The following is a 27600-nucleotide window of genomic DNA, read 5'->3' as shown; positions in this document are numbered from 1 at the left end:
ATCGGATCGCACGGGCGGTGCTGGAGGTGGTGGAGTTGTCGCAAACTGCCGGTGGCTGGGAACAACGGCCTGGATTTTTCGTCGCTTTATCGCTCGGTTGTTCGATAGGAGGTTCAAAAGAAAGAGAACAACAAATGCGATTATGTTGCGACAGGATGCGATGCGACAATTGTGCCTAGCGGCACTGCTTCCTGCTGCTTGCGCCGGTGTTGGATATCAGCTCTCCCACCGTGCCGCGCGCAGCAGCCAGCGCGCTTCTTCAGGTGCTTCACGAGATTCAGAAAGTGGTCTTGGCGCGCCTATCTTATCGATTGCGCTGTGCCCACCTGGTGGTTGGTTCGTGCCTGGCCGCTGGGTGAGCTGGGGTAGGTAGGGTGGTTCTTGGGACTCTACGTTGATGTTGAACAGACCCGTAAAGGAAGATGAATTGGGAAGATGACGGATATCAGTCCAGGCACCATCAGGTCTCAATGAGACATTTCGGAGGATGCATGTCTGTTCCTCTCTGGCGGCAACGACTTCTTGAACGCGGGGTGGTGGGGCAGCGTGGCACCGGCCCAGCCACCCGTTTCCATCTTGAGGCTGCTGCTAAAAATGAACATTTCAGTGATGGGATGGATGCCTTCCCTCTATTCATGCCTGTACTAACTACAAGGAAACCAAAACGCGTGCTCCTACCCAACCCAAACGCAACTTGAAAACGAAAAGAAGAACAGAAATTATGTACCCATGATGCTGCCATACCTTCTACTATCAAAATGACCAAGAGACCGCAAACAGGCCTACAGGAGAGACTCGCCGAGCGCGCACCGAACAAGGGAGCAACCGGCCCTAACCGTCTCGTGAGCCCCGATGTCTTCAGCAGGCGCCAGGCTGGGGTTGACTTCCACCAAGTCAACAGCCACCAAGCTGCCCGTCTGGTGCACACACTCGCAGATGTAGTCACCCTCGCGCAGCGTCAAGCCTCCACGGACAGGGGTGCCGGTCGATGGCGCCCACATGGGGTCAAGCGCATCCACGTCGAACGACAGATGGATCGGGGTATCGCTGCCAATGTGACCGAGAGCCATCTCCATCACGCGGCCGATGCCATGTCTGTGTCTCTTGTCAGCTTCTCTTTTCCAACACAAGCAACAACGTCGCCAAAAACGTACCTGTCAATGTCAAACATGCTAAACGCCTTGATCCCATTCTCCCTCAAGATCCTCTTCTCGCCGGCATCAACATCTCTCAGACCAATGTACACGATCTTCTTGACGCTGATCCTGTTCTCATCCTTGATCCACCCAAAGACATCCTCCTTGTCTTCCTTGGCCAACCCAGTCAAGAAGCTAACAGGCATGCCGTGGATGTTACCACTGCCGCTGGTCTCGGGGGTGTTGATATCGGCGTGCGCGTCCACCCAGATGACGGCGATCTCTCTGCCCAGCCTTTCCCTGATAGCCTTGGCCGAACCACCAATGGTGCCAATGGCAATACTGTGATCACCACCCAGAGTCAAGACCAGTCTCCCCTCCTTGGCCTGGTTGTACACCTGATCGGCGATCTTCTTTGTCACGGCAGAGACGGCGCGGGGGTTCTTCATGTTGCGGTAGTCGGGGTCCTCCTTGGGCACAAGGTCTGTGTAGAGGTGGACTGTGTCATGGCCGTGGAGGTTGTAACCGAGCTCGTCGCGGATCTGGGTCAGGAGGCCGGCTTCGATGAGCGCTGATGGCGCAGCGTCAACACCTGGTTTGCACTGTGATTCATTCTCCCTGTCAGCCTCTCGCCCATTCCCGTAGACAAGAACATCGCCAAACATACCTGACCCCCCGAGAAACCAACAGCCACCACACCCAAATCCTCGGGGTGGCTGAGGAACTTGCTCTCGATCAACGATGTGTTCATGATGCTTCTGCCGAAAGTGCGAGAGCCAACGCTCGAGGCGGGAGTGTCTGGGAGAGCGGTGACAGTATCAGTTGCGCTGGTAGACTTTGTCGTTGGCAGCGCAATGTCTGCAATGTCGCTGAGGCGGGAGGGTGCCATTGGTTCTTATACCGAGCTGGGGTCTCGGCTGCTGTCGGCGTCGCTAGGGCGGGTGACCTGCAGCGGTGCAGCAAATGCAGTGCGCGATCTAGATCTAGCGGCTGTCAATGCTGTGTTTTTTAGACAGGGGGATAAACAATCCAAGCGAGAGAACAAAGGACAAAGAGACATAGGTAATGGAGCCAACACAGAAGGCTCCCTCCCATGGAAGGGGGAACACCGCCTTGTTATCTATGTATCAACGGGCGCTGCTCCAACAATATCGGTCAGATACGGGCACCACCCTGTGCCGCGCCGGCCGGGATCGCAGAACACAAGGACCACATGCGTGGTGACGATGTGCCGCCAGCCCGCCAAGACCACACACACCACAGCATCGGGGGGCTGATCGCAGAAGGTGACATCTGCTTCCAAGCTGTGGGGAAGCACATCAAATGCCTCTTCTGGCGCTTCCTCCTGATTTCCACAACACGATCACCACTGCACGCCTCGGGGCTGCAACTCTGGCAACTCAGCCGCCCCTGTCCCGCCCTGCCGCAATCAAGATTCGACGTCCCAATCGACCAACAACTGCATGTGCCAGAGGGCCGAAACACGGAGACATGATGACAGTAGCAAACCAAACATACCTCTTTGGAAAAGAACAGTCTTCGGAGCCTCCTCGGGAAGATTGTCGTTGACGTGATAGACAGCAGAGGTCGGGTGTGTTGCACAGCTCAAACTGCAATTCGGCTCAAGTGCCAAAATGACAAGTCGCAAATAAACCGCTATCTGACGCTAAACAAGAGAGAGAAAGAATGAATCAAGTCAAGCCACCTATCTCACCGAAAACCAACAACATCTCCTATTTATAACCGTCGCCATCTCCCTCCCCATCACTGACCCTCTAGGTTCACCCATCACTATCCACCTAGATGCCTGTAATTCACTCATCCTGCCATCACCCTCCCATCACCCTCTCCAACACGAAAAAAAAAAAAGCTGAGAAAACAAAATCCCACCTCACAACTGGATCCAGTCTCGGACAGGACTGCCGTTAAGTTATAAGTGCCCCTTCAGTTAACGGCAGGACCCAAGACATATCCCGGACGAAGATCCCAGCAAGCATGGCGGATACCGCCGGCTTTCACGCTCGGGGGTGCTACCCAGACCGCCGCTCCACATTCTTCCAGTGAGCTTCCAGAAACAGAACAACATCACCGATTCCCTTTGCGTAACTTCTTAGGTAAAATTTCCCCGATCTCGCGGTCCGACTTGTGCTTGAAACTCAATCACGGGGTTCGGTCCGAGATGACACCGCCACTGGGAAAGAGGTCACAAGTGATGGTAATGATCGGAACCGAGTCTTGCTCGCTTCGGAGATGAGAGTTGATAGCAAAACACTCACCTCACTCCGAGTTATCAGATTGGGTGACACACAGATACAGCTATTCTCTCTCTATCTCTCCAGGTGTTTGACGATAACGACATCTCTATTCCAATATATCAAGATTGTGAATATTGCACATGACAACACATCTTGATATCTTCCACCACACCATCCCCAAATTTCCCCGATCTCAATGCTTCCGCCCAGCTTTCCAGAAGCCAACGCCAAGCATTCGAATCCCACGATTGATAAACCCAGCAGCAAGCATGCCCCTGTCACACACGACAACATCAACAGCTTCACCAAAACCGCAACGTCAAATGCTCGCTCAATCATTTTGCTCGCCTGCTTCCAAAAACGTGACTTGTCCTTCATCACCCCCACAAATTTTCACAACAAAAGCCAACCAACACCACACAAAACAAACCAAAAAAAAAAAAAGATCGAATAATTATACAGCAATATCTTGACGCAATACAACAAAAATTAAAACTATACCCCCCCTTAGAATCCTCAAGCCTCCCCAGCCGCACTCCCCACCTCTCCCTCCCCATCCTTAACCAGTTCATTATCCCTCCCCTTCGCCCCCTCCCCCCCAAGCAAATCCCCCACCCACCCCATCTCCCCCCGCCTCGGATCACTAACCCTCGCATACTCCAACAGCAACCTCAGCACATAAACCTGCATATCCTCCTTCCTCAGCACCCTCTCCGCCCACTCCTTCCCCTCCATCGCAATCTTCCTCGCCACCTCATCCCTCCCCGTCCCATCAACCCCCAAGAAAAACTCCATTATCCCATACCAATCCCCAAACCGGCTATCCATCGGCACAAAATGCTTCCAGGCCACCAGCCTCGAATCGTGCCACTCCCTCCACAGCGTAGCCTTGATCGGCAGGCTCGTGCTCCTCAGGAAACCCAGATACCTCCCGCTAAACGAGTTCCCGTCAATGTCAGGCAGATATTTATTCCTAAACTGCTCCGCCATCGGCATCCCCTTTGTAACCTCAAAGTGCTGATCCGTGTAATTGCACCTCACGCCCTGGCCCTTAATCCCACACATGAGGTCAATAAACTGCACGTTCGACCAGCTCGCCACCCACTCCCCCAATTTCCCTCTCTTCTGCGCCTTCAACCCGTACGCTTTCGGGGGCAGCGCAAAGTTCACCGGCTCGAGCTGCCTCTGCTCCGCGAGCGTAATCTTGGACCCATTATTCATGGCCACAAATCTGTGACGTTGAAACGAGCGCCAGTTGTCCTCTTTGTTCTTTCCACCGGTAGCCACACCGCGCCAGATGACCGCGTCTTCTTTTTCTTCCCACGGGATATCCGCCCCCTGGGAGCCCATGAAGCGCTCCTCTTCGTTCCAGTACATTGGTGCAGGGAGGAGGATCTCGTTGTTGACAGCCAGTTTGGAGCCGCCAAACATGGGAAAGAGCGTTTTTGTCGCCGAAACGGAGAGGGGCTCGACAAAGACGCCCTCGAGGGCTTGGAGGTCCGATTGATGGCAAAAATCGGTCGACAAGGTATAGTTGGAGACATAACCCTCCGTCATGTGAGGCAGCGCAAAGGACGACTTGATCAACGGGGTGCGGTTAAAGTCAGTGATAACAGGCGACTGTCGCGCAAGGGAAGTAGGCGGGCACCCGCGGCGGGCGATTAACCAGTAGTGTTCTGTCGCAGCATCTCGTCAGCATCATCACGCTCCAAGCAACACCACTCCCAATGCAGATGAACGTACTATTCCCCTCCCAAACCTTCTTCGGCGTCTCAAAATCCTTCTCCGGCCCCTCCCCCGGCTTAGCCAACTTCTCAAACTCGGTCACCACCTCCTCCGCCCTCACCATCCTTTTATCTTGCCCCGCCCTCCCAACCAACTCATCAATCTCCTCCCAAGGCACAACCAACCTCGGCTCATCCATCGCATTAAGCGCAATATCCATATCAGGCAACAACCCCTCCACGGTCCCAATCATCTTCAACCAAATCTTTGTCCAGAACCAGTCACTCCCACTACTCGCCTTCCCATCCCTAACCTCGATCCTCATCTCAAAATCCCACGCGTCTTTCCTTATCCTCTGCGCCTCCAACGCCCAAAACGGTTCCAAGTCATGGTATATCTGATCCCAGAAATCTTCCACAATAACCGCATTTTTTTCCTGCGCAAACTTAAACCACTTGTCAAACCCGGGTGGAGGGTGCCGGCCTCTACGTTGGCGGTAGGCAGCTGCTGCTTCGGCGATGGTGTGGCTTTGTCGGGAGATCTTGTTTGCAAACTCTTTTTCTGCCGAGTCGATGAGATATTCGATTGGATGTTTTTGGGCTCCTAAGCCGGCCCAGGGACGGCGGAAGTTTTGGGGGGAGGCAAAGTCTGAGCCTGGCTGTCCCGTCAAAACGTAGAACACGCAGAGGATGAGAGCTGCGGGGATGAGGTAGCGGAGGAAGGCTGAGGGTCGGCGGGGGAAGGCCATTTTTGATAGGTAGGGCGAGGAGGGAGGATATTAGTTTGGCATAGCCGTGTAGTCTGGGTGTAGACGGTCGCGATGGGAGGGAGCAAGAGGTTCGCGGCTCCTTCTCGTAGGCGGCTGGGATTGCCTCGGACGCCGGTACGCGCAGTTCGTGATCGTGGTCGGTCGGTTGGGGGTTCGATGGAACAAAAAGATCTGGGGAATTGGGTTGCGATGGCTTGGTAGGTAAAATCCGGGGTCGGTGTCAATTGGAAACGCCGTTGATGCGTGGCGCGCCGTCTTCAAGCTACAAGGCAGAAACAACTGGTTCGAAATGCCACTAGCACAAAAAAAAAAAAAAAAAAAAAAAAAAAAGGAGGTATCGTCGTCGGCTGCAAGTGAATGCAGTATCACGGCAAAGGAGTGTAGGAAAGAAATTGGTAACGGCGGAAGAAAAGTAATAAGGAGTGTGTCGTGGGGCAGGCCGATATGGTTGGTAGGTCAGAAAGCTGAGATGCATGAGATAGGGGCCCGGGGGGCGGCGCGCTGCTCGGCTGCTGCAGGCTGGGCCGTTGGCTGCCAAGTTCACGCCCCATAACCGCAATTCTGGAACGCCCCCAAAAAAAAACCACGCCCCGCATAAACCCTGGCTTTCAGCTCGCTATTGTTTCAATGGTTTGCTTACCTAACAACCCTGGTCCCGCTAAGCCGAAACTTGACTTGGCGGGAATTTCCATGATGATGGTCATCATGTTTTTGAGTCCAGTTGATATATAGTGTACAAATCAAATACAAGGTATATATACATTTTAGAGATGAACAACCTCAATCGAACATGTGCCCCAGCATGGTAGCCCCTCCTCCATTTTCTCCATCGACGTTTTCCTCCTCCCCCTCGCCCAACCTCCCGACCAACTCGGGAAAGCTAGGCTTAAACGGCCACTGCCACCACCTTTCCGCAAGCTCCACAATCTGCGTCCTGTTCAGTGCCCTCAGGTCAAGCTCACCTACAGGGCCTTTGAGCGGCGTCCCTCCCAGGGCAGGATCGCGGAGGCTCCTCATCTTTTCCGCCACGCCCCGCCCTGAGCCAGGCCACAGACCCTCCACCGCTTGTGATATTGGCGCAGAGGCTTGTAAATACAGACTCCGGATGATAAGGTCCATCTGGTCAAACATCTTCGACCCATGCTCGCATTTGGCTCGCAACGCCGGCTCCATCGCCCTGGGTTGAATGTCCAACAAAGCCCCGTCACACGCTGGCAAGAACTCCTCCGGCTGCACCACCAGCGGCTCAAACTGCCGACGGTCCCACATGAGCACAGGTCCTAGCTCCGGCGGCTGCTTAAAAGCCCTCAAGTTGTCTCGCGCAACCAAAAACTTGCTTCTCGAGATCGGGTCGATGTTTTCCCACTGCTCCTTGATTTCGGCCTCGAGTTTATCAAACTTCTTTTGAGCAGCTTTCGCCAGCTTGCCCTCCTTCTCCTCTTCCAGAACTTGGAGCTTCAGTTTCGTCAGCTCGTCCAGCTTAATCAACAACTCGTACAGGAATTCTTGCTTTTTTTCCGTCTGCGTCTTTAACCACGTATTCCGGTGCAGGTGGTCGTTGTCTCTCGTTGTCCATGTGCCCTCCTTCGATTTCGTCTCCTTCAATTTCTCCCACTCTTCCTCTCCCAGCTCATATCTTGCCGCGAGCGCCGGCTTCTGCTCTCCAGCCTTAACTGACTTTCCCTCCTTTTCCAGCTCCAAACAGCTCTTCAACAGCGCCGTCTCTCGCCCCTCCGGCACCTTGAAACCCGCCTTTCTCATCCTCTCCAGAACCTGGCCCATACCCTCCATGTCGATGTGCTTGTCCCTCCTGTAGATATAGTTCTTGCCACCATTCGGGTGATCGATTCCCGCCACCTCGGTGACCCAATCTAGCGAGAGCTCAGCCTGTATGGCCCCCGCCTTCCTCCTCTGGATCGTCTTGGGTAAATACTGCGCCTTCTCATGTTCATCCACCCAAATCAGCATCCTCACCAACCCATACTTCTGAAACAACCCCTGCAGCCTCACCGAATTGATCAACTGATACAAAATCATGGCCGTCATGCTCCCCATCCTCCTCCCCCCCACCCTCTTCTTGTCGAGAGTCATCATGTTCATCACCACAAGCAACGTGTCGTTCCTCTCCGGCGTCTCATCAGGCTGATAGTTCCGCACCGGGTGCGCCGCCAACGCACCCTTCTTCTCCAACGCATCAAACAACGATGCCCAAAGCGCCCACGCAACCTCCAACACCTCGACCCCTTCCCTCTCTACCAACGGCTTCAAAAACGGTTCGTAAACCTTGTAGTCCTCCTCCACGAGCACATGCTTTCTAGGCTGCAGCAAATCATTCAGCTTTCTGCTCCACAAACCCGCCCCAGGGTTGATATCAATAATGTCACACCCCTTGTGCCTCTCTAGCAGACCAGGCTTCATATACCCCAACACATCATCGCAGAGCTTTTCCGAGAGGATATTCACCCTCTTCACATCAGCGTGTTTCCTCATTTCTAGCCTCCTCTGCTTCGCGACCGCGGTGTTGCGCCGACCCCACATCCCCGTGTCAAGGAGCGCATCGTAGAGGTATGTCGTGTTGACGCAGTCAGCCTTGAAAGTAACTTCCGGTTGGGGATGATCATATCTGACGGAGCGTCTGACGTATGCTCTTTTTTCTTTTGGGGGTTTCGCGGCGTCTTTGGGTTTGTTTTTGGATCCAGCTGGGCGGCCGCCGCGTCTGCGGGCTGGCTTTGGTTGTTCTCCCGAGGTAGCGGGCTGTGACTCTTGCTCAGCTTTGGGGGACGGTTCGGCGTCGCGGACTTTTTTGGGCCTGCCCCGCCGTTTGATGGGCTTTTCGTTGTCCAAGGCGCCGAGGAGCTTTCCAAGAGTCGATGCAGTGGTGGAATCCTCCTTTGGCAAGGGCGGCGCTTTGGGTGATGGTTCGGCATCTGTCTCGGGAAGAGGTTGCGCTTCCAGTTCAACAACCTTCTTGCGGCCGGAGCGCTGTTTTGAAAGCTTTTCGCTTTTCAACGCTTCGAGGTCCGGATACACTAATCTTGGGTTGTTGTCTATATCCGCGAGCAATTCCTTAAGGGGAAATGCCCTTTCGTTCTGGTGCACTCGCTCGATGTGTCTTCTGAGGTTCGGCCTCCTGGTGAACCCTTTTGTCGCATATTCGCAGGTAGGAACGGGGCAAGCAAAACGACATGGTTTGTCCTTCGTGGGTATGTTCTGTTTTTGTGCTTTGGGCATGGGCTCAGCGGCGACACGTTCGAGCGGTACATGTTCGAGCGGTGCATGTTCGAGCGGTGCATGTTGGAGCGGTGCATATTCGAGTGGTACATGTTCGAGCGAGACATCTTCGGTGAAGCGCGCATAATGTCGAACTTGGAGGGGCTCTTGGAATTGGAGGCGGGGCGATGGGAGGCGAATGCGATGATGGCCCGCGGCGATGGTACCGATCAAGCGCCTGGTGGAGAGGGAGCGCAGAAAAGTTGCCTGTGCAACATGGCGGACTGGTAACATGGGCGACGTGAAAAATGCATACGCAGAATTGACGGATCCAACCGAGGGCAAGAAACGGTCTTCGATGTTTTTTTGGACCCTGGTCTGCCAAAAGTCAATCAATCATCAAGGTGTTTTGCGCCCCACTTGGCGGCAGGTACATCACCGCCGGCCGGCAGCGCTCTTGGCACAGTTATCCGCCACATGCATGTTTGGAGGATAAGGGTTCGGGTTCTTATTAACCTTCCATCACCAAGAAAGCCTATTTCCTCTACCATCCAACTCGTAAATTGGACCTGGCAGCCGTCCGCACCATCGACCCCCTCAAACCTTCCTATGTTGTCCTCCGGAGCTTTCCTTTCCACATAGTCTTCCGAATAAATACAGCACGGCGAGTCCACCGCCCACCAAACTCCCTATCGCCCCAGCACTCAGCAGAAATCGTTCCCGGGCCTTCGATGTCCTAGGAATCTCGAAGGTATATTAGATATGGGGGTATTCCTTGGGGTCCTTTGCGCCATGCTCCACCAGGTTTCAACTGGCACTATCTCCGTATCTCAACTAGCATCGTGGTGAGTGCCGTTCTGAACCCCGGTAGCACTGTCATACTTATCGTATAAGTCAACTGGGAGTTGTCGTGGCCGATACAAGAGTAGTTCGATGGCAATTCCCACCTGTGCTGCCACAGCATTTTTCAACGTCGGTTCAAACTTTCACCACTAACCATTCACAGCCTATTTTATATTTTCCCTGTCATAAAAGACATACCGGCCACATGGCAAGGAGGCCGCCATATCGACCGTTCACCGCCATTTAAACTTCCCCAAGTCGATTCCAAGGCCACTGCCCAAGGCCGAGATTTCGCAGACCCTTCCTACCCTCACCCCGCAACCCAGCACCTTGCATCCAACTGACTGATCTCTGCATCCTATCTCAGTGTCTGCAGCTAACCCAAGAGTGCCGTGAAAAGGACCGGCTTCAGCGTCGGCGAGGTACACCCCTGCGTCAGCTCCATAATAAACTGGAACACCAGCCACCGTTTCCACCTGCACATTGGCCTTTACGCTGAGAACGTCGACATTGCCTGCTGGATCTCGGCCCCCTTTGTCTGCGCCGTATGGAGTATCGAGGCCGTGGTCGAGGCACTGTGGGTTTGAAATATGCAACCGTTCGTATCCGTACCAGCGCCGGCGTTGAAGTAGAATGTGGTAACTCCGTCGTGATCTTGGTTCACCTGCACACGTGCGTTCAGAACCTCAAGTTGGGAATACGCTTTTTCTAAGGATTCGATTTGCCTCGGCTGCAGCAAGCCATTAACCATATAATCCCTATTCACTGATCAACTGTCATGTGTGCTCACTGTCATGACCCCCTGCTGGTGCATCATACCCACAGGGCTAAAGGTTCCCGGGCTCACCATCGTTGGAGGTTAAAGTAGGTCTTGGGAAAGCTTGGATGTTTTGACAGATGGCTTGGCCTAAAATACAACTTGGACGACAGCTCAGAAATGTTGAGAAGCTGACAGGAAAAATATCCAACTTGGTTATCCTGCTCGTATCATGTCTCTTATATAGATCGGACTTGGGCGAGAAAGATGCCTATTGACACCAAGACCCGATCCCCACCACGCCTGCCCACCACGGCTTAACCGCAACTACCCTAGCTTTGATCATTGCCAAGGCGAAATGGCACGAAGGAAATAGAAGCAGACCAGAAGTGTCGAGCCGCCAAGCATCCGTGGCATTTGATAGCTACCCACGAGTCTGCAAATTGGCAGGCTCCAGCTGTGGTCGCTGAGGGGTTGGGCACCAACACACACGCACTTGGACCCATTAGAAGGAGGAGTTTCCGGCCTCTCCAGTTCACCATATCAGCAAATTTAAGTAGGTAGTTATTGGGGATCCATGATTTGTTGCCCCAAGTGAGACTGAAGAGCACCTGGCAGCAGCAGGGAGAACTGATTGTCTCGGGCACACATGCCTGACAGTGAAGCCGACTCTTCTCCTGAAAATGTTGTTAGCTGACGCTCGCCAACTGTCAAGATACGTCCATGACTGTGTGTGAGGAGCACCCACCATCTGGGACTTTCCAACCATATCCACACCCCTATTTACTCTCCTGGGCAGCCCGTTCTCTTTCCTGTCTTTTTCTCTCTTCCTTCTCCCTCTGCGCCTTGGTCTGCTCGTACCGTTTGCGCTCGGCGGCTGCGCTTTGTTCTGCGATGCGGGCTATGCGGCGAAGCCTTTCCTCCTCCTCGGGTAGGATCATGGAGGACATTGTGTACGGCTTTGAATGACAGGGGCGGCGAAGAAAGGTGCTCGGCGGTGGTCAAAGGTTGTTGATGAAGGCTTGAACATGTGAAGCGACATAAGGCTGCAGTCGCTTTCAAGCGGTGTTTCGTGTTAGAGATCAAAGTATATATACGGTAAGGTAGGTAGGTAGTCTTGAGCACGTTGGTACCTCAGGTTGATATGCTCAGGTAGCGATTCTGGATATCTTCAACCGTCGACGATTTGTGTTGTTGTGGTGGTCGCCTTATATTCTAAAGAAATTTGTGAGTCGGAAAAGCTATCTCGTGTCATGGTAGTCATTCGGCGCTAGTTGGTGGTTGAGGGCAAGATGCCCAATAAGGCGTCAAGTCCAAGGTCGATTCAGCGTGGGGCATGCCACATGATGGATGTACACGTGGCGTGTGAGCAAAATTTGTGTGACCCCAGAGCTGTTCGGGCTATCGAGAGGAGTGCTTTCATCCTACCATTTTGTTTTGCAGCTCGGTCACTTGGGTGGTGCAAAGACAACAACGTAATTCACACTATTGACCAGAGCACAGAGCACTGCAATTCCACTCGAGATTCATTTACAGTGTAAGACGTCTAAAAACCAGGTGGCGAGCGTCGGGGTTGTATTCAAAGGCCCCTATCCACCAGACCAAAGGTCTTAACAATAGGTAACCACCATCTACCTGCAACTGGCATTTTGGATCGACTTCCCGTTTGTGTGCTCCCCCTAATGTTCTGGATCATTCTCCCTTTGCTCTTTGTTTGTCACCTGCCCCTTGGTCACGGCGATCTCTGCTCCCTGACACTGGAGCTCTTGAAGAAGTTTCATCCTTTGGTCCCAGTCCATGACCCCCACCCCCCCCCCCCACTTTTTTATTTTTTGAAGGGGTAACATTGTTTTTGTGATTATGATGTTGAGGCAGATTTCCGGTTTAGAATTGGCCAATGGGATCTTGTTTGGGTCTGCGAGTTCGATTCTGTTCTGGTGGACTCCTCAGATGCAAGTTGTTGAAGGTAGATAATATTGCGCGGGATGTTGGACTGTGAGAGACCAAGATAGAGAGTGTGTAAGTCTGTATAACAAGGAGCCTGACCACCCCGCCTACATCTATACGATGGATATTTGCGAGCATCTTGGATCACAAGCTATAGATCTCCTGCGTCCTCGACGAATGACTGTTAACTCTCGTAGTCCTGAAGGCTATTTGAAACAGCTTCTTGAGAAGAAGATCGCTGCCATCCCGTCTTTCATTCAGATCACGTGTAGAACCTTGAAACATGCCGTTGTCGCGAGGTAATTTCCCTAGACCTGGTGGCAGAGTGGAGCCTTTGAGTGATATCACCCGCGGCATCAATGGCGTCAGAAGACGACTCCCAACTGAACTTTGCTCTTCGTTAGCACCAGGTGAGTATCACTTTGCCAACAATACGCCACGCAGCGAAGCAGGTGAGAGATCACGATACCTAGCAGCAGGACAGATATCACGATTGTTGTGACGCGAAACCTGAGAGCCTGAGGGCTATCCTAGTATCTACCTATCTACCTATATAAACCTACCATACCTATTCAAGTAGGTAGCTTTCTTTGTAGCTTTCCCACACCAAACTCAACATCACTGCGTTACAAGATCCAAAACCTGCATCTCACAGATCACATCATACAAAGCGCATCAATTCATCAAGGAACCCTATACCTCCCATCAGCCATGTTAGACATACTTACAGTCATGGTTCTTGAGCCAGCCATCAGCAAAGACAAAGAGAAAACCGAGCAGCAGTCGTCGAAGAGGGACAGTGGAAAGTCCGGAGAAAGTAGCAAGAGCACCTCTAGCAATGCTACGGGCAACAGCAGCAGGGGAGGGGGTGGCGGGAAACAAGACAAGAAACACTAGGGCTTTGGAAGGTACCTATAGGTTGCCTGCTCAGAGATCAACAATTAATCAGGAAGTCCGTGAAGAATGGTCTCGGGGACACCGAGCCTTCTCAGTTTGGGTCCTCTGATTTTCTCTCTTGGCTTACACCAATACAAACAGTTCCAAATACTCCTCACTCTCTTCCGTTCGCTGCTTCCACATGTCCCCGTACAATCACCTCATGTTCATCTACGAAGTATTGACCCAAAACCCAAATTTATGTTTCTCCCCAAGACGGGGATTCAACAACTAAGGGAGATTGGCCCCCGTAGTAGAACATGTCATTCTTTTGTGTCCCCCATGGACACATGCCATGAAGTCCGGTATCGGATTCCAATATGGTTCAATACATCGATATCTTGACTTGTCCAAGGATTCGTACTTGGTGTGATGTGGTCTAGAGTGGAGAGTTGTTGCTTGTATGTCCATGTCCTGGACGTTGGAGTTTGATCTCTAAATAGGTAGGTGGAGGGATTCCGATCGCCTAGGTATTTAGCTTGTTCCTCGTTGAATCAGTAAAAATAGTATACTTCCAGAATATCGAAGCGGCCAGGGCCAGTTCCCAATACTATTCTACAGAGATAATGGTCGTCTAGCTTCTGGTGTTGCCGCCAACCCTACCCACTCACTGACAACGCTCCAAGAATGGTGATCGCATAGAAAATGCGTTGAGGTAAGCAGATAACATTGGGCAGGCGAAAAGAGACTTAGATCCATCAGTCGACCTGAGGAAGAACCATCCCACATGGAGGTTGATTATCGGTAAGCGTTGTCCGGGACGTCAAGCTGCCCGACTGTTGGAACCTGAGCCCCACCTTCCAGGTGACAACCAACCATTCCCCCACTTCCACCAGGGGACCCATCAGGGCCATCACCTCCAACACTTCAACTCAACATACCGAAATCTCGGGCAATATTCTTGCGACATGATCCTCTGAACCGGTAGGATACACTTGTTACAGTCACCTTTCCATGCTTATTCCACGACAGAGACGAAAATATCGGCCGTTCACCATGCCCTCCAGCTTTCTCAAGACCCGAAGATGACGTCAAGCCCGATGCTCCACGATGATCTCCAGCTTCATCTCCACCTACCCGAGGTCATTGACCGCTCGCACGACGCAATGGGAACCGCGCCGATGATTCCGGACTTTGTCAGCACACCAGGCCCCGCGTAGCAAGCGACCCGGCAAACCTCATGGCGTCGGGAAGCATCTGGCCCAAGAATACCACGAGGAAAGCAACCATCTGAGGTTCAACCTGCATCTGTACCTGCCTCCCACCCGAAGGATGGCTGGCGGGAGGGCACACCACACGTGCGTGCAGGTCCTGGCGATATTGCCCAGCTGGTGACTTCGGCACGAGGGCTCCATCCGACCTGATGATGTTACGCGACTGGGGCAAGCCCATCACGCTGCCGAGCCGGCAATGTTCAACTCGCCAACAACAGGCTGAATAGCACCAGGAATCATAACGGTCGGATTGGTCTAGATTTGGTCGTATCGCGGGGACGAGCCGTTGGGCAAAGTGGATATGCTAGGGTTTATGGCTACAAAGAGACCAATGACGGCCCGTGAGTGGTGGAATCTGACCCCTGGAGGACGTTGCATCTTGGCAAGAGGGGGAGATGGGGAAGATGGGGGGACGACCCAAGCAAGTGGATGTCTGGATAAATTGAGTTGGAGAATTGCATCCAGGGCCGATGCTACTTTCGACGATCCATTGCTACGACGGCCGGGCGAGCATCAGAAGTTAAAATGTAGGTGCCGCCGTCAGTGTAAACATGACTTGACGCACCCTCAGTCAGCACCGCCCAATCCTTCAAGATGCGGAGTTTGTTGTGGCTCGCGGTCGTCGGCCTTGCCGTCGCCGAAGATGGTCTCGCTGCCTGGCTACGATATGCTCGCGTCCCGGGTGCCTCCCGCCATCTCGGCAAACTGCCTTCCGCCGTCGTCACTCTCAACGCCACCAAGGGATATCCCGTCCATACCGCTGGACAGGAGCTGGTGGACGGCATCGGCGGTCTTTTTGGCAAGAAGTTGACTGTTGCAAAATCAAAGCCCAAGGGTACCACTGCCACCGTTGGCACCGTCAGCGCATACGTCGACAAGAACCCTTCTGCTGCCAAGGGTCTGCCCGACCTCGTCGAGGATGGCTTCTACCTCAAGATCTCCAAGGGCAACGTCCTGATCCTCGGTCAAAACGAGCGAGGTGCCCTCTACGGTGCCTTCCACTACCTCTCCGTCATCGCCCAGGGCAATGTGTCCGACTTTACCCTAACCTCCAACCCCGATGCGCCAGTCCGATGGGTGAACCAATGGGACAACATGCAAGATGGTGGCACTCATGGCAGCGTCGAGCGTGGTTATGGCGGTGACTCCATCTTCTTCTGGGACGGACACATCCGCGAGGACCTCACCCGCGCCGGTCAGTACGCCCGGCTGTTGGCTTCCATTGGTATCAACGCCGTCGTAGCCAACAATGTCAACGCCAATGCTTCGATACTTACCCCCGAGAATATGGACGGTCTTGCTCGCATCGCCGATGTCTTCCGCCCCTACGGTGTCCAGCTTGGTGTCTCGCTCAACTTCGCCGCTCCTCAGCTTCTCGGTGGGCTTGATACCTTCGACCCCCTCGACAAGGCTGTCGTCAACTGGTGGCAGGGCATCGCCGACAACCTCTACAAGCGTATTCCCGACATGGCGGGTTACCTCGTCAAGGCCAACTCGGAAGGCCAGCCCGGTCCCATGACATACAACCGCACCCTGGCTGATGGCGCCAACCTGTTTGCGCGCACTCTCCAGCCCCACGGCGGTATCATCCTTTTCCGCGCTTTCGTCTACGATCACCGCAGCTTGAACCAGACTTTGGACTGGAAGGCTGACCGCGCCAACGCGGCCGTCGACTACTTCGACGGTCTCGATGACAAGTTTGAGGACAATGTTGTCATTCAGATCAAGTATGGCCCTATCGACTTCCAGGTCCGCGAGCCTGTTTCGCCTCTCTTCACCCACCTTCGCAGGACTGGTGCCACAGTCGAGCTTCAGATTACCCAGGAGTATCTTGGCCAACAAGCCCGTATGTGAAATCTCATTCTGCCCCCTTGTCACGTCACTCCCTAACAGTTCTCCTCACAGACGTCGTCTACCTCGCTCCCATGTGGAAGGAACTCCTCGACTTTGATCTCCGCGTCGACAGCAAGCCCTCGACCCTGAAGTCCATCGTGTCTGGCAAGCGCTTCGGCCAGAAGCTCACCGGGTACGCCGGTGTCGTCAACGTCGGCACCAACACCACCTGGCTCGGCTCCCACCTGGCCATGTCCAACCTCTACGCCTACGGCAAGCTCGCCTGGGACCCGGAGCAAACCTCCACCGGCATCCTCAAGGAGTGGACCACCCTCACCTTCGGCCACGATAAGCTCGTCCACGATGTCATCACCAAGATCTCGATGGAGTCCTGGCCCGCCTACGAGGATTACTCCGGCAACCTCGGCATCCAAACCCTAACCGACATCCTCCTCGGCCACTACGGTCCCAACCCCGGCTCCCAAGACGGAAACCCCTGGGGTCAATGGACTCGCGCCGACGATGACACCATTGGCATGGACCGCACAGTATGGAACGGCACCGGTTTCGCCGGCCAGTACCCCCCTGAAATCGCAGCCATGTACGAGAACATTGAGACCACCCCCGACAACCTTCTGTTGTGGTTCCACCACGTCCCGTACACCCAAAAGCTCAAGTCGGGCAAGACAGTCATTCAACACTTTTACGACGCTCACTACAAGGGCAGCGCCACGGCGCAGACATTCGTCACCCTTTGGGAGAAGCTCAAGGGCCGGATTGACAAAGAGCGCTACGAGCACGTTTTGTTCCGGCTCATCTACCAGGCTGGCCATTCGCTCGTCTGGCGTGACAGTGTGAACCAGTTTTACTTCAACAAGAGCGGTATCCCTGATGAACTCGGTCGTGTGGGCAACCACAAGTACAGGATTGAAGCTGAGGAGATGGAGCTCAAGGGGTATAAGTCGTATAGAGTCTCTCCCTTTGAGGCAGCAAGCGGGTATCACTGTGTCGTTACCGAGACGAACAGCACTGTTGGCACTGCCACGACGAAGCTCAAGGTTCCGAGCGGGAAGTATGATCTTGCGGTTAATTACTATGATATGGCGTTGGGGAATTCGACCTGGGAGCTGTTTGTAGATAGGAAGTTGGTGGGGAAGTGGAAGGGGGATTTGGAGTATGAGCTTGGACGGGCGCCGTCGCCATATATTGATGGGCAGACGGCCGCGAGGAAGACGTTTAGGGGGGTGAGGGTCAAGAAGGGGAGTGAGCTAAAGGTTGTGGGGAGGCCGGATGGGTTGGAGCCGGCGCCGATTGATTATATTTCGGTGTTGCCCGAGGGCACTGTGGATTAAGAAGGAGGAATCTGTATATGTATGCGTATTAGGTATATAACAGAAGCCAGAATTTTCAGGTCAGCTGATTTTCGGCCAATGTTGAGCCTCTTCAGCGGCTACTTTATCGTACACTTCAAGACATACTAGGGCCATTACCCAATGTGATCCCAGGAACTGGCCTCATTTTCTGAGTAGGTGAGCTCTGCTACAATGTAAAAATGTCCTTCTCCTTCTCTCCCCTCCCCTTGTCTCGACCCTAAACTGCCATTCAACTAAGCAGTCATCATCGGTGGAACGACAAACAAATCTCCAAACCTCTTTTCCAGCTTCCGAGGCATCTTGGCCAGGCTAGGTAACTTCAAGCCAGCATCCCAATTAAAAGCATGGACAAAAGCAGAAACAAAATCAGTCTGTACGTCTCGCGTCTTGGGTTCCATTGGAACAATAGGCTGAGCAGCAGCCTCTGGGCTCGAATCGACTGCAAGGGAAACAGCACTGTGCTTAGGCTCATTATCCGTGTTCCACAGAGGTGTCTTCCACCTCTTCTGCACAACCGTCCACTCATCATCGTCCTCCTCGTTCCTTGGCGGGTGAGGATCCCAGTCTTTATGGCAGTCTGTTGGAAGAGGGAACTGCCTATCAGACTCAATCTCCATGAGCGTCGAGTCGATGATGTCAAACACCTTGAGCTTATCATCCGACATCTTGGGTGGAGGAGCAGAAAGCAAGATGCCGCTCATTAGCTTCATCCCTCCGTCTTTGTCGTTGAGATAGTCGTCAATGTTGTTATTTGCCTTTCCGTTCAAGGGGTCTTTTGATGAGTCGTCTGCAGAATAATTAGCAGTTGAAGTAGGCAGGACAGAGAGGAGCACTTACACTTTTGCCACAAACCAGTAGGAACAGACTTGTACTCCCGTCTCATTCCCCATACCTGCTTCCCTTGGGTCTGGGTGATCCGCACAGTCATGTGCGAGGCAAGGGAGGAATCGGTCTTCATCGGTTTGGCGTATATGCTGCCTGCCCCGGAGGCCTTGGAGTTGATGTCTTCTTTGCTGTTGCCTACAAGCTTCACGTCGTCAACCATCATCTTGCAACCGATGGAAAAGCTGAATGTGCCGCCCCTGACTACCCACTCCGCGTTCTGCTCGCGCTTGGGATCAGAGGTATCGTTCATGAGGCCGAACCGCGCCAGGAAGGTATGTCCCACGTTGTCAGACATCCTTTTGAACCTGGCTGCTTGATCCGGTTCCATGATTGGAATGATGGGTATTGCGACCAACATGGGGGTGGTGGTGGTTGCTGCCTTCTTCTTGCTAGAAGCCTGCAAGACAAGGTCAAAGAACTGGTCGAGCTGCAGTGCACCGGGTCCGTTGTTGTCATCGCCGAAGTGAATGTTGAATCTGGCTACTTTGATGTTGACAGAGACAATGCCCGCCAAGGGGGGGCCCCAGAGGTATAGATCTGCTGACACTTCGACCGAGATGTGGATGTGAATGAACCAGATGTCCAGGTTGAAGCTTGCGCCGATGCAAATGCCTGCTTCTGATGCAAAGTGGAAAGGCTGGTATTGGATCAGGAAATTGGCAAAAGCGTCGAACCAAGCTGCTATGGGCCCGGCGGAGTAGGAAGCTCGAAGTCTGCCACCTCCCATGCAAACTTTGGGTGTGATGGCAAAGAAGGCTTCTCCCGAGATGGACAGGTTGTTGCCCAGACCCCAGCTGATTTTGAGGCGATCTGGGACAGGCCATCCGACTGGAACTTTGAAAGCCTGGTGATAACCCCCGAGGGAGAAGACAAAGTTGCCCACATTGGCCTGATCAGCGTGGGGGGCGTCAAACCAGTACCAAAGGGCAAAGCCACGACAACAGCGAGGCCGAGCTCAACATGGGCAAACTTGAAGTCTGACAGGCTGCTAGGAACATCGACTAATGCAACACCAAATATGCCCAGCTTGATAGAAGTGCCGAACTGTACAACGACAACAGCGTCAAGCGCGATCGTCTGGAAGGCATCAATCTTCATGCCCGCTGCTGCCCAATACGTATCCGGCAAAGGCTGGAACCACGCATCCTGTCCCGCGCTGGTCAGCTTCTGCAGCGCTTCCAGTGCATCGCCGGCATTATCCGTGGAATGCTGATCAATGAAGGGAAACGAGGGAATCTGATCGGCTGTGGGCACGCGGACGCTGGAATTGTATCCAAACCCTCCCGTCACGCCAGAGATCTCTGCGAATTCAAGCGAGACAAGCGGTCCCGCAAGCTTTGCAAAAACGAAGACGGAGACGAAGGGGTCTCGTCCCTCGGGCTTGGCTTTGCCATAGAAGCCTGCTGCCTCGAGTTGGTAGGGCGTCCATCCGACGATGAGTCCACCGGCGTAGTACTCAAGTTCGGGAGTCTTTCCATGGCGGATGATGCCGGCAATGGAAAGGGGCTTGCGCTCGAAAACAACTGAGAAGCCTTCCAGGCTAGGAGGCAGCATCCTGATATCGCTCAGATTGAGGCTCGTTAGCTCCATGTTGAGAGCGAACCCGATGAGACTGAAGCCCACGGGACCGAGTTCCATGGTGGCGGTAAAAGAGATGCTGAGAATCTTGTTCTCGTATTTGAGACCGATATCGCTGATGGATAGGCCGCCCATCTTCTTTTTCAGAGGCGCCGAGGCCGCGCTGCCGTCCGAGTCCTTCTTTGCAGGTTCCTTGCTTTCTCCCCCCGCCGGGATGGTTCGCTTTTTGGTGTTCTCCTTTCCATCTCCGACAGTCTTTTGCTTCTTGAAGTTGTAGTCGAGGATGCAGACTCTCTCGCCTCTCTCGTTCTTGATGACAATCGCGAGGTGCGCGCCTGCAGTGATGACCACTACATCATCGCTGGTATCCTTGGATTTATCCTTGACAACGAGAGGATGAGCCTTGAATGCTTCATCCAGATTGAGATCATCCTTCTCCTTGCGACTTATGCCAGGAAGTTGCTGGGATGACTTCTTCTTGGTACCGTCGATCACATGCATGAAGTACATCTCGTCAAATGGCTGCGTGATATCGCCAACAAGAGGGATGGACACATGGGGGATGCCGGTCAGAGCGGCCTTGATCGGCTTCTTGGACGGTTCTGAAGCAGACCAGTTGCTACCATGCCACTGGGCGAAGGTCAACGTGATTTGGACATCTTTGGGGAAATTCACCGTGAGCTTGGCCACAAAGTGGAATGGTGCAGGGGTGCCTGGCTTTGCCGATGAGCCCTTCATGACACCGATCTCAAGGCCGTCTTTTGCTGGATCTAGTTTGGCGTCGTACAAGAACTCTGGGACGTCGATGCAATCTCCGACGAGATCTTCGATGATCTTCCCAATGGTTGTCGCCGATCCGGCATGTAACGTTGCTCGGAACTCAGAGGCCTTCTTCTCATACGAGAAATGAAGTTTGAGCTGCAAATCAGAGACATTCAAAATTCCGTCAAAGGTGAATGAGCTGCCAACAACTTGGTCTCCCGTAGTAGGCGTCTTGTCATAGACGTAGGTGAGCTTCATGCTTTCAATCTCGATGGCCTCGATGAGCGGGAGAACGTGATCTGCTTCGCCAGTTGCATCGGGGTCGGCGTTCGATGGCATCTGGAAAAAGAAGTTGTAGAGAGAAGAGAGATATAGTCCTTCCAGGTCAGCGCTCAAAGTCCACTTGCCACTATCATAGACCATGGCGCCCACGAGCGTGGCAGGCTCCTTGTGTGTAGCATTCTTGGACGGCCTGAGCTCGGCGAGAAAGGAGGCCTTGACGTTGAGAGGAGATGTTGCCCCTTTGGTCCAGTTGTACGAAGCGTCGATGCTGACCCATCCAAGATTAAGCTGTGGTACGGGGTAGTCTTTATCCTGGGAGGTAAAATCCAGCGACTGGACAGTACCGCCCACGGCTATACTGCTTTGGTTGAGCACGATGTAGGCTCTGCTGATATCAGTGGGAATATTGTGTGGCACGTTCTCGATGTTCAAGCCTGGGATGAGGCCCGGGATGCTGATGGCCTTGCGGACTTTGGCGAGAGTGGGGACGAGAGTTGATTTCCTCGAACCCAGGCGCCAAGTTCCTGTCAGGGCTATCGTTGAAGTCTGGAAAAGCGTGTTAGCTATTAGACTTGGTATATTACTGGAAAAGTAGCGACAAGTAGGTATGAAACCGATGGGAAGAGAAAAATAGGTAAGAAAATAGGGCGCTTCCCATTCCACAAGCTCCCTCTAATCGACCCGAATGTTGGTCCTCCCCTCTCCCACAAGTACGTCAGCAGAAAGACAACAGGGTCTGCGTCCTTGGGATTGCCATCAGGGCCATTCTCATGCCCAAATGTTGCCGTGGCCTGAATGTCGACACTAAAAGACATCAACTTGGTTGTCTTGCCGCCGTCATCAGTGCCGAGAGCAATCTGGATCTGGCGCAACTCCAGCGCATCCCCAAAGGCCTTCCCATCCTGCTGCATAAGCATGTCCGTCACAAAATTGAAGTCATCGGACTGAAGCCCTACACACTCTGCAAGCCGGGCCAGTATGTCTCCCAGGGCAGAGTGACCTTTGATCTGCTCGTCGAGCTGGAACGTTAGATGGTACTGGTCATGGAAAATGCTGATTCGCGCTCTGATCTGAAGATCATGGCCTTTGGGCAAAAGATGACACTCTGTCTCGATCAGGACTTCACCTTGGGCGGAAGCTGATATCTTGCCACCTGTAGTCATACCGGTGATGGTGCGGCGGCAGATGAAATCCACATTTCTGAACTCGAGGGATGGAAGTGCTTTGGCAATGTAGCTTTGCAAGGTGGCTCTATCTGCGTCACTGAGACTGAACTGCAGACGGAAAATGGTCTGATCGTAGTTGAGTGGGCTGTACCAAAGCGCGTTACGAATCGGCTTGGCTGGATCGCTTGATACCCGCAGCGTGACACCCCAAGGCGCAAACTCAGAGAGAGGCGGTGACTTCAGCCCAGCGAAGGCGAAGAGTTCCTTCACAGACGACGTGACGGGCGTGGTCGTTGGGTCGAGGCCCATGTACAGAAGACTGCCAGTATCCTTCAACCCAGGTACGGGGACCTTGGACACAGGTGCTAAACCCGGATTGCCCTCAGAACCAAATGTCGTTACAAGGAATGTGGGCGCAGAACTGAACACCAGATCCCAAGGGGCTGCCATGCGGACCTGAAAGTTATCGATGTCTTGAGTGGCGGCATCATGAAAACCTGCACTCACGGTGCCCTTGGGATCGAGGAGCGTAAGCCATTTGAAGGTGATATCAGATGGGTCCAAAGGGATCGTCTCAGGAGAAGGGGATGTTGGCGCTCTGGGAAAGACGAGACTGCTTGAGCTAAGCTGACGGACGAAGTTGTCGATGTTTGTTTTTGCTGTTAGAGTCTTGACTGAGCCCGTGCCACCCTGCTTCGCGACGCTGGAGTAGACTGTGAATGGGCCAGAGGGAGGAGCTGGAGGCGGGGGAGGGTCTTTGTTTGACATTTTGGCGATAAGACGGGCTGACTGAGTGAGTGCCGTGGTTTGTGTATCTTAGTATCGGTAATGATAACCAAGAATCAAATGTAGTTAATCATAAATTGTGTCGTAGTCAAGGCCAAAGCCGACTCCATGGTCTTCGGTGCACCATCCTCCTACTGTAACGACATTTCACGATCATACAAGACGACTGGCGAGGCATCGGACCCTATGAGAGAGAGCAGTGTCACCGATGCTTGAACTCCGAGTACGTAAGGTACTGCTGAAGTGGTGTCCCAAATGCAGCACCTGTTTGGTGTTGGCACAGTGCTATGTGATCCGACTCCCCGCATACATGAGGGTGGTGCACCTTGACAGATTGGGAACAAGTTCAAGTCAATCAACTGCGTAAAAGCACGCTGGGTACAATGGACAGCGCGCGATAAATGCATGAAAAGTCTAGATGCAAAAGTCTAGACACCCATTCGTCCGCCAAGCCATGGGCTGACAACCTAACAATGCAGCTGAACCCAAGGATCAATTGCTGAAGTGGGCGGCCCGCAGCAGAGCAACCCCTCCCATTCTCGTAAGTGCCGTGAAAGTACTCATTCTCCCCCTCGACAAATAGATACTTACACTGAATCGCAGACGTCATGAGAGACGACACCCATTTCTTTCAGGTTCTGTATAAGGGACCCACCATTATTCCAACTCATGGTCACGATCTTCGTGCACTCTTGATCCCAGGTAAGGACATCTCCCTCTTTTGTTTCTCAAAGAGCGACCAAATAAAGAATCCATCTTCACTTTGATATTGCCAACATGCAATCCTCCACGGCACCCTTGGAGTGGGAAATTCTCACGCGAGGCGATCCCGACACTACATTTGAGAGTCTCTATGTCATTACAGAGACTGCAAAAGTGAGTGAAGAGCAATGAAGTGCCAGACCTTCCCTGTTATCACCAGCCTTGGCTTCACATACTCGTCATCGAGGCCTTCAGACTGATGTTCTGAATGAGTCCAGGCTAATAGCTGCTGGGTAGATTGTTGAAAAAATGGAAGGCCTAGTGGAGAGCATTGTGTCGAAGGGGAAGAGGACGGAGGAGCAGTGGGAAGCTGCTAAGAAGATAGACGAGGCGCACCAAAAGGAATTGCGATTAATTCTCGAAAAGATCAAGCTGCTCTGGTATGATAAGAATCCTTTCCCATCTAGTGCGACGAACCGTTCGGACGGCATCCAGACACGCAGAATTGGTTCGGAGCTTTCAACGTGCCGCCCGACTAACATTGCATCACAGTTCTCCAGGTGCTGAGTGCATTGCGTTGCTGAAGACCAAGGTTCTGATTTTTGAGGTTGTAGTACAAGCTGATTTGCTTGCCGGCTGGGGCGTTGAGGTTCGCAATGGTTGTTACGCCGACCATGATTGCTATTCAAGTCCTGAAGGAGATGGGAAATACTTTGTGGAACGGTTCAGATGTCTTTTGTTTGTCAAGGTAATGGGAAAGATGGTGACAAAGTGAGAGTATGTAAAGGCAGAATGCGGAAGCAGAGCCATGATAATTTATATACCGTCTTGTCATGCAAAATCTGCACATGATTTTTGTAAATATGAGGTAACGATAATGGCAATTTCCTTCGTGGAGCTCAGTGGCCCCTCAAACCACCACGCGCTGTGGTTGTCGATCACCCAAAGACGAACAATATGAACTCACAATCCTGACACCGGATGATTTCATGTGACGATCGTGATGCCTGACAACTCAGCGCTCATGATGTACAGCTTCACCTCCCAATCCGGCTCATGATGCAGACGTACCCATCCTGATCCTCAAAAGTGGCTGGCTGAAGCAGACAGTTCAAAGTTCCATTATGCCAGCTTGCGGAATTCGCGCTTGAGACATGCAGTGACGCAGTGTAGTACTGCATTTTTCGATAGGTCTCTCTGTTCCGTCTGTCATGCAATGCAGGTGACCCCTGAGGGGTTCCGGTCTGCCTGCTTCGGGGATAGTGGTGCTCATTGTTCAACAGGAAAAGTATCGCCCAAAGTCACGTTTTGATCTTGGAGACAACGAGGTACTTCGAAAATAACTGGCCTATTTTGTGGAGATGGGGAGAGAGGAAATCGCAAGTGGGCCAATCTCGGACCAAACCAAAGCTGCTGCACAACAACTTCCCAAGTTCCTCATCGTCCTGACGTTTTGCCCCAACAGCAGCTTACTTCATTCTTCACTTCACGATACTTCTCTTAACGCTGCAGTTATAGTCCTGGACTGCTTTCCAGTTTTGGGGTTTAGTCCAAAATGGCTATCTTCACAGGCAGCAAGTCTCGGGCAATCAACTCCCCCCGCCACCTCACCCTCCGCCATGCCCGAAGAAATGTTTACAAAGCCCGCAAAGCTAAAGGCCTCGCCCTACTGGGCGAAGACGATGACGGTCCAGATCTCCTCCCCGGCGAGGAACGGCTTAACTCTTTCTGGGCGCCGAGTCTTGTCGCAGGACCCCAGTACATTATCACCTCGGAGCAGACCGTCACAGCCATGAATAATGACCAGCCACTGCTGCTCCTCTCTCAGCAGACCTTCTCCGTCGACGCACCACAATTCATGCTGCCTGAACAGTCCGTCTATTCCGTCTATCCGCCGTCGGGGTACCCCGAAGAGAACCGGATGCTGCCTCACGTTGTGTTGAGCAATCCCCATCTACCGTGGGAGAGAATTGGCAGCCCCAGTACGGAGGGTAATGGCGATACTAGGCGGAGGGTGCCGTGGTTGGCGCTGTTCACATTCACACAAGAAGAGCTCAAGTTGAATCCAGGAGATTTGAAGGGACTGCCGAATCTACCTGCCGGGTAGGAGTGGCAACAAACGAGTACGCTATCCATGAAGATGACCGTCGGACAGATGAGAGGGATTACACACGCCGCCAACCCCATCCAAGATGGAGAAGAGGGGTTTCGTAACGTCAACGACAAGAAAGGAGAATTCATCTTCATCAAATCGAACTTGTTCAAGTCACTTTTCTCGGCGTTCGACGAGAATGGCAACAGGATCGAGAAGGATAAGCCAGACGTGTCTCAGTACGCATACCTTTCGCACGTGCGCAAGATCAACACAACGGGAATGGCCATCAGCGGTACAGAGGATGTCGGAATATTCTCCATCGTCGTTGGCGCACGATCTGGGCCAATGCAAAACAAAACGCCAGTCAGCGTTGCGGTTCACCTCGTCTCGATTGAGGGTGTCGAACAGATGACCTTCCCCAACCCGGAGGAGAAACAGTTTATCTGTCTGTGTTCTCTGCACAGTTGGAATTACACCGTCATGCCGCCAAACATGCTCAACGTTTATGATTCCTTCGTCGATTTGGGCAGATCTTTGAGTGTTCTTCGGCCACCGCAGGATGTCATAGACAGTCTGAAAGGAAACAGAGTTAGTGAGCGCCTGGCAAAAAGACTGGAAGATGGCTTCACATTAGTCAAGTACCGACTGCAGACTGGCGAGTCAAGTATGGCATTCTATCGAAGTCCCTTCACCCCCGCAGTTGTCCCCAAGAACCCGTATTTCGACACTTGTTCCAACTCAGGTCAGGATTTTCAGATCCTTGATCAAGAGCTGGGAATTGTGGATGTGACATATTCGTCTGCTTGGAACTTGGGCAGGGTCTTCGCTGTAGGGGACCAGGGATTCACGGCCGCACTATCCCGGCTCAGGGGTGCTACCCATAAGTTGGCCATGCACAAGATCAAGCTTGCAGCGGCAAAGAAACTTGGAGGGGAGACGAGCGTGAGGACACTTGCCGAAGTCTTGGATGGGATGAAACATACAGTCAACAGACTCCATGAGATGAGCGAGGGACTACCAACAGAAACCCCTGATCCTGTAGACGGACCATCTGATCCAGCAACAACACCCACTTCTTCCTGGGTGCGCTGGTTCCGACCCATCCTCGGGCCCAAAAGGACTCGTGCTCTTGACCTCAACAACCGCATTATAGAGCAGCAATATCTCGAAGCGGCAACGGAGGCAGCGCTCGAGCTTTCTCTTGCCCAGGGCAGTGATGAAAAACACCAAATTGTCTATGACGAAACAAACAGCCCTGTCTCTACTGACTGGATGGTTGTACTTGCGTTTGTCATGGACCGGATGTTTCTCTCTGGCGTCCCTGCGCATTATCTCATCAGTGGCCC

At 53.0% G+C, this 27600-nt stretch overlaps 8 protein-coding genes across 8 annotated transcripts; 2 read left to right on the top strand and 6 right to left on the bottom strand.

Moving 5' to 3' along the window:
- Positions 1-782: 782 nt before the first annotated feature.
- On the bottom strand, positions 783-2343 carry CAR1 (Arginase, catabolizes arginine to ornithine and urea; the record flags this gene model as incomplete). Its single annotated transcript, XM_062913675.1, has 3 exons — positions 1804-2343; positions 1155-1738; positions 783-1095 (listed from the first exon to the last, which is right to left on the bottom strand). Exons 1-3 carry the CDS (start codon positions 2023-2025, stop codon positions 783-785), a joined length of 1119 nt encoding a protein of 372 aa, XP_062765096.1. The 5' UTR covers positions 2026-2343.
- Positions 2344-3412: 1069 nt separating this feature from the next.
- On the bottom strand, positions 3413-6130 carry QC763_511140 (uncharacterized protein). Its single transcript, XM_062913676.1, has 2 exons — positions 5135-6130; positions 3413-5067 (listed from the first exon to the last, which is right to left on the bottom strand). Exons 1-2 carry the CDS (start codon positions 5862-5864, stop codon positions 3908-3910), a joined length of 1890 nt encoding a protein of 629 aa, XP_062765095.1. The 5' UTR covers positions 5865-6130; the 3' UTR covers positions 3413-3907.
- Positions 6131-6596: 466 nt separating this feature from the next.
- QC763_511150 (uncharacterized protein) lies at positions 6597-9463 on the bottom strand. The gene is given in 2 exon segments (XM_062913677.1): positions 6597-9176; positions 9192-9463. The coding sequence occupies 2 exon segments, from the start codon at positions 9387-9389 to the stop codon at positions 6666-6668; spliced, it is 2709 nt and encodes a 902-aa protein (XP_062765094.1). The 5' UTR covers positions 9390-9463; the 3' UTR covers positions 6597-6665.
- A 708-nt stretch (positions 9464-10171) lies between these two features.
- QC763_511160 (uncharacterized protein) lies at positions 10172-10788 on the bottom strand (the record flags this gene model as incomplete). Its single annotated transcript, XM_062913678.1, is given in 3 exon segments — positions 10172-10602; positions 10611-10703; positions 10758-10788. Coding segments are annotated over 3 exon segments (555 nt in total).
- Positions 10789-11259: 471 nt separating this feature from the next.
- Positions 11260-11645, bottom strand: QC763_0077840 (uncharacterized protein; the record flags this gene model as incomplete). Its single annotated transcript, XM_062906059.1, has 2 exons — positions 11260-11372; positions 11483-11645. 2 exons carry the CDS (start codon positions 11643-11645, stop codon positions 11260-11262), a joined length of 276 nt encoding a protein of 91 aa, XP_062765092.1.
- A 2755-nt stretch (positions 11646-14400) lies between these two features.
- On the top strand, positions 14401-18170 carry QC763_511170 (uncharacterized protein). The gene is made up of 2 exons (XM_062913679.1): positions 14401-16638; positions 16698-18170. The coding sequence occupies exons 1-2, from the start codon at positions 15387-15389 to the stop codon at positions 17975-17977; spliced, it is 2532 nt and encodes an 843-aa protein (XP_062765091.1). The 5' UTR covers positions 14401-15386; the 3' UTR covers positions 17978-18170.
- Positions 18171-18231: 61 nt separating this feature from the next.
- On the bottom strand, positions 18232-23439 carry QC763_511180 (uncharacterized protein; the record flags this gene model as incomplete). The annotated part of the gene is made up of 4 exons (XM_062913680.1): positions 18232-18785; positions 18836-19772; positions 19820-22051; positions 22120-23439. The coding sequence occupies 4 exons, from the start codon at positions 23437-23439 to the stop codon at positions 18232-18234; spliced, it is 5043 nt and encodes a 1680-aa protein (XP_062765090.1).
- A 2275-nt stretch (positions 23440-25714) lies between these two features.
- On the top strand, positions 25715-26266 carry QC763_511220 (uncharacterized protein; the record flags this gene model as incomplete). Its single annotated transcript, XM_062913681.1, has 1 exon — positions 25715-26266. One exon carries the CDS (start codon positions 25715-25717, stop codon positions 26264-26266), a length of 552 nt encoding a protein of 183 aa, XP_062765089.1.
- Positions 26267-27600: the final 1334 nt, after the last annotated feature.

The sequence above is a fragment of the Podospora pseudopauciseta genome, assembly GCF_035222475.1.
Source record: "Podospora pseudopauciseta strain CBS 411.78 chromosome 5 map unlocalized CBS411.78m_5, whole genome shotgun sequence".
Taxonomy (NCBI): Eukaryota; Fungi; Ascomycota; class Sordariomycetes; order Sordariales; family Podosporaceae; genus Podospora; species Podospora pseudopauciseta.
The sequence above is the reverse complement of the archived record's forward strand: the minus strand, read 5'-3'. Positions and strand labels throughout refer to the sequence as shown.